Source organism: Theropithecus gelada, chromosome 19 (genome assembly GCF_003255815.1).
Source record: "Theropithecus gelada isolate Dixy chromosome 19, Tgel_1.0, whole genome shotgun sequence".
NCBI classification, from domain to species: Eukaryota; Metazoa; Chordata; class Mammalia; order Primates; family Cercopithecidae; genus Theropithecus; species Theropithecus gelada.
In genome coordinates, this window is record NC_037687.1 from 982657 (window position 1) to 987404 (window position 4748).

Sequence of the window (4748 nt, forward strand, 5' to 3'; positions counted from 1 at the left end):
GTGGTGGCTCACACCTGTAACCCTAGCACTTTGGAAGGCCAAGGTGGGAGGATCACTTGAGATCAGGAGTTCGAGACCAGCCTGGTCAACATGCCAAAACCCCATCTCTACTAAAAAATACAAAAAATTAGCTGGGCTTGGTGGTGCACTACTGTAGTCCCAGCTACTCCAGAGCCTGAGACAGGAGAATTGCTTGAACCCAGGAGATGGAGGTTGCAGTGAGCCGAGATCGGGCCATTGCCCTTCAGCCTGGGTGACAAAGCAAGACTACGTCGCATAAAAAAACGAAAAGAAAAAAAGAGGCCGGGCGCGGTGGCTCACGCCTGTAATCCCAGCACTTTAGGAGGCCGAGGCAGGCGGATCACAAGGTCAAGAGATCGAGACCATACTAGCCAACATGGTGAAACCCCATCTCTACTAAAAAAAAAATACAAAAATTAGCTGGGCGTGGTGGTGCGTGCCTGTAGCCCCAGCTACTTGGGAGGCTGAAGCAGGAGAACTGCTTGAACCCGGGAGGCAGAGGTTGCAGTGAGCCAAGCTTGCGCCACTGCACTCCAGCCTGGGAAACAAGAGCAAAACTTGGTCTCAGAAAAAAGAAATCAGAGGTGCTGGAACCAGGGCCTGAGGCCTCACTGAGCACCATCTGTGGGCATTCCTGCAGTGTTTTGGACTGCTGGGCGTGAACGGAGCAGGGAAAACGTCCACGTTTCGCATGGTGACTGGGGACACATTGGCCAGCGGGGGCGAGGCTGTGCTGGCAGGCCACAGGTGAGGTGCACCGGGTAGGGTCGGGGTGGGGCAGGGTTGGCCCTGACGTCCTTGTTCCCCATCCCTCCACCTCCCGTGCATGGACTGGGCTCATGGCCCCACACCTGCATGGTCTCTGGGACACGTGCACCCCTACATCCCACACGCGGACCAGGCTCTGAGACACCCTTGTCCCTTACATCGTGGCCCTGGATGGGTGGGCCCTGAGACCCCTGTGTTAGCCACCAGTATTGTCAGGGACTAGCCAGCTCTCTGAGCCCCCTGCATCCCCACCCCAGCGTGGCCCAGGAACCCAGTGCTGCACACCTCAGCATGGGCTACTGCCCTCAATCCGATGCCATCTTTGAGCTGCTGACGGGCCGTGAGCACCTGGAGCTGTTTGCGCGCCTGCGCGGTGTCCCGGAGACCCAGGTTGCCCAGGTGAGCCCACTCTGCCTCCACTGCTCTCACCTCCCAGGGCCCATCCGACTCAGGCCGTGCCCCTAAAGCCTGGTCCAATCCTGCACACTCTCGCCTTGGCTCCACCCCTGTCCCTGCCCCCAGATCGTGCTTCCTTCCCTTATGCCTCTGTCACCCATCCTGGTCCAATAGGGATCTGGCTAGCCCACCTCTTTGTCCCGCCCCACCAAGTTCCGACATTCTCATTGGTCCACCGACCCTTTCTTCCGCTGCACGTTGCCCCTCTCTCCCTGAGTCTTCCTGCTGTGGCCCTGCCCACTTGCTCCTCTTCTGCCTCACCCCTAGGGCTTCACACCTTTCTCACTGGGTTCACCGTCAGCTTCTCACTCTGGCCGTTTCAAGTTTGCAGCCCTTTCACTGTCTCTTCTATCTGCCTGGAGGTCCTGTCTCTGCCCTGGCCTGCCCCACCCTCACCCTGTCCCACCCCATGCTCTCTCTGGCCCGGCCCCATACCCCTGCTGGCTCCACCCACACCATGGCCCCGCCGATACACATGTTGACTCCACCCACACCATGGACCCGCCCCACACTCATGCTGGCCCCACCCACACCATGAACCCGCCCCATACTCATGCTGGCTCCACCCACACCATGGCCCTGCCCCGTCTCATGCTGGCTCCACCCATATCATGGCCCCGCCCATACCCATGCTGCCTTCACCACACCATGGCCCCACCCCATACTCAAGCTGGCTCCACCCACACTGTGGCTCTATCCCATACCCATGTTGGCTCCACCCACAACATGGCCCCGCCCCATACCCACGGTAGCTCCATCCATTCCATGGCCCAGCTCCATACCCATCCCAGCTCCACCCACACCATGGACCCGCCCCATACTCATGCTGGCTCCACCCACACCATGGCCCCGCCCATACCCATGCTGCCTTGATCGCATCATGGCCCCACCCCATACCCATGTTGGCTCCACCCATTCCATGGCCCAGCTCCATACCCATCCCAGCTCCACCCACACCAAGGCCCCACCCCACATGCTGCCCCCACCACACTATGGCTCTGTCCCATTCTCACATTTGCCCTGCCCCATGCCCACTGTGCCCCTGCTCCACACTCAGTGCTGGCCCCGCCACACTGTGGCCCTGCCCCTTAGTCATCAATATGAGTCCCATGCCCACTTTGGCCCCACCCCACAGACTGCTGGCTCGGGCCTAGCGCGCCTGGGACTCTCATGGTACGCAGACCGGCCTGCAGGCACCTACAGCGGAGGGAACAAACGCAAGCTGGCGACGGCCGTGGCACTGGTTGGGGACCCAGCCCTGGTGTTTCTGGTGCGTGGGGGAGGTGCCGGGGTGGGGTGGGGCCCGCGACAGAGGCAGGGCCTTGCTTATGGGATTTTCCATGCTCCCCAGGACGAGCCGACCACAGGCATGGACCCTAGCGCACGGCGCTTCCTCTGGAACAGCCTTTTGGCCGTGGTGCGGGAGGGCCGTTCAGTGATGCTCACCTCCCACAGGTGCGCCGGGCGCGGATGTCCTGGGCTGTGGTTAAGGCGATCCAGGCCTGGAGAGAGATCCCCAAAGCACAAGGCCACAGGGGATGGGGGGGGTCCTGGCCCTGGTGGGGCGAGGGCGCCAGGACCCGGGGTATAAGGACACACAGAGGTGGGACGCGGCGCCACAATGAGAACGCTCTGGGGAAGGGTGGGGAGACATCCATACCGGAAGGGTGGTCCAGGCCCGGGGAAGCAGGCAGTGTGGCGCCAGGCACAGGTGGCCCAGGCCTCAACAGAGCTCGTGGTGCCGGGTCCCGACAGCATGGAGGAGTGTGAAGCGCTCTGCTCGCGCCTGGCCATCATGGTGAATGGGCGGTTCTGCTGCCTGGGCAGCCCGCAACATCTCAAGGGCAGGTGAGCGAGCGGGGCCTCCAGGCAGGTGTGGGGTGAGGGTGCGCAGGTAGAGGGGCTCAGGGGAGAGGCCAGACGTAGGGCCAGGTGAGGAAAGTTTGGCTTCGACTGGAGAGATGGCCAGGGCTTTAGATTATCCTGCAGGGGTGAGTGAGGGGGCAAGACAGGCTGGAGTGTGCTCGGCGCGCAGGACCAGGAGCCAGGGGCTCTGGGTGGATTCAGAAGGCATAACCAGGTGTGCGCTGGAGAAGGTGCAGCTAGGCGAGGTGAGGGTGGGTTGATGGGTGGAGTTAGGGGAGGGCCGGTTAGTGGGCGGGGCCATAGGAAAGTGGGTGGGGGTATTTATTGTGTGGGCGGGGTAGGGTGCAAAGGCAAAAGAGGAGTGTCCGAAAGAAGAGTCAAGTGGAGTGATAGCTTCGAGAGCAGCCTGGGCAACCTAGGGAGACCCCATCTCTATAAAAAGTTAAGTAGCTGGACATGGGGGTGTGTGCCTGTGGTCTCATCTACGCGGGTGGGGGTGGGGGGACTGAGGTGGGAGGACCACTTGATCACTAACATAGGTACAAGGATGGGGCGGGGCCAGAGAGTAGTAGGGGCTGGAGGGTGAGCTGAGCTGAGGTGGGACCTGGGAAAGGCCCTATCCGGTAGCCCTGGCCCCACTCACTGCAGATTCGCGGCCGGCCACACACTGACCCTGCGGGTTCCCGCCGAGAGGTCCCAGCCGGCAGCGGCCTTCGTGGCGGCCGAGTTCCCTGGGGCGGAGCTGCGCGAGGCACACGGATGCCGCCTGCGCTTCCAGCTGCCGCCGGGAGGGCGCTGCGCCCTGGCGCGCGTCTTTGGAGTGCTGGCAGTGCACGGCGCAGAGCACGGCGTGGAGGACTTTTCTGTGAGCCAGACGATGCTGGAGGAGGTGATCACGGCGCCGGGGTCGGGCTGGGGGAGGCAGGCTGGGGGCCAGGCCTGTGGGCTGACCGCCCCTCTTGTCCCCTCTGGGCCGCCCACCGCCAGGTATTCTTGTACTTCTCCGAGGACCAGGGGAAGGACGAGGACGCAGAGGAGCACAAGGAGGCAGGAGTGGGAGTGGACCCCGCGCCAGGCCTGCAGCGCCCCAAACGCATCAGCCAGTTTCTCGATGACCCTAGCACTGAGGAGACTGTGCTCTGAGCCTCCCTCCCCTGCAGGACCGCGGGGAGGCCCTGGGAATGGCAAGGGCAGGGTAGAGTGCCCAGGCGCTCTGGACTTAGGCTGGCAGAGGGGCTGGTGCCCTGGAGAAAATAAAGAGAAGGCTGGAGAGAAGCGGTGGTGGTGAAACCATGTGCATGTGTGTTCTTGCGCCAGGCTGCACACCTGTCCACACAGCTGCCTGCACATGTGTGTGGATATGGCTGGCCCCTTGCAAGCTGAGTGTGCCCGTATAGGCCAAGTGACGATTCGTAGGACACAGGTGTGAGTGTGTCTACAGCTGATGGACCCCAGCTGTAAATGCCTCTGTGGCTAGCCCAGGAGTTGGGGATGCGAGTGCGGGTCTCATAAGGGCCTGGTCACCATCCCCAGGTCCTTGCATGCCCACGTGGGGCTGGCGCCTAAGGGCGGTACCTGTAAGTGCCTGGCCATGAAGTGGGGATGAGGTCAGGGCTCAGGAATGTCCTGGGAAGCTT

General features: G+C 62.3%; 1 protein-coding gene across 1 annotated transcript; it reads left to right on the plus strand.

The window, feature by feature from the left end:
* Window positions 1-652: 652 nt before the first annotated feature.
* Window positions 653-4401, plus strand: ABCA7 (ATP binding cassette subfamily A member 7). Its single transcript, XM_025366695.1, has 7 exons — window positions 653-768; window positions 1047-1188; window positions 2381-2515; window positions 2597-2700; window positions 3001-3093; window positions 3760-4000; window positions 4099-4401. The coding sequence occupies exons 1-7, from the start codon at window positions 713-715 to the stop codon at window positions 4252-4254; spliced, it is 927 nt and encodes a 308-aa protein (XP_025222480.1). The 5' UTR covers window positions 653-712; the 3' UTR covers window positions 4255-4401.
* Window positions 4402-4748: the final 347 nt, after the last annotated feature.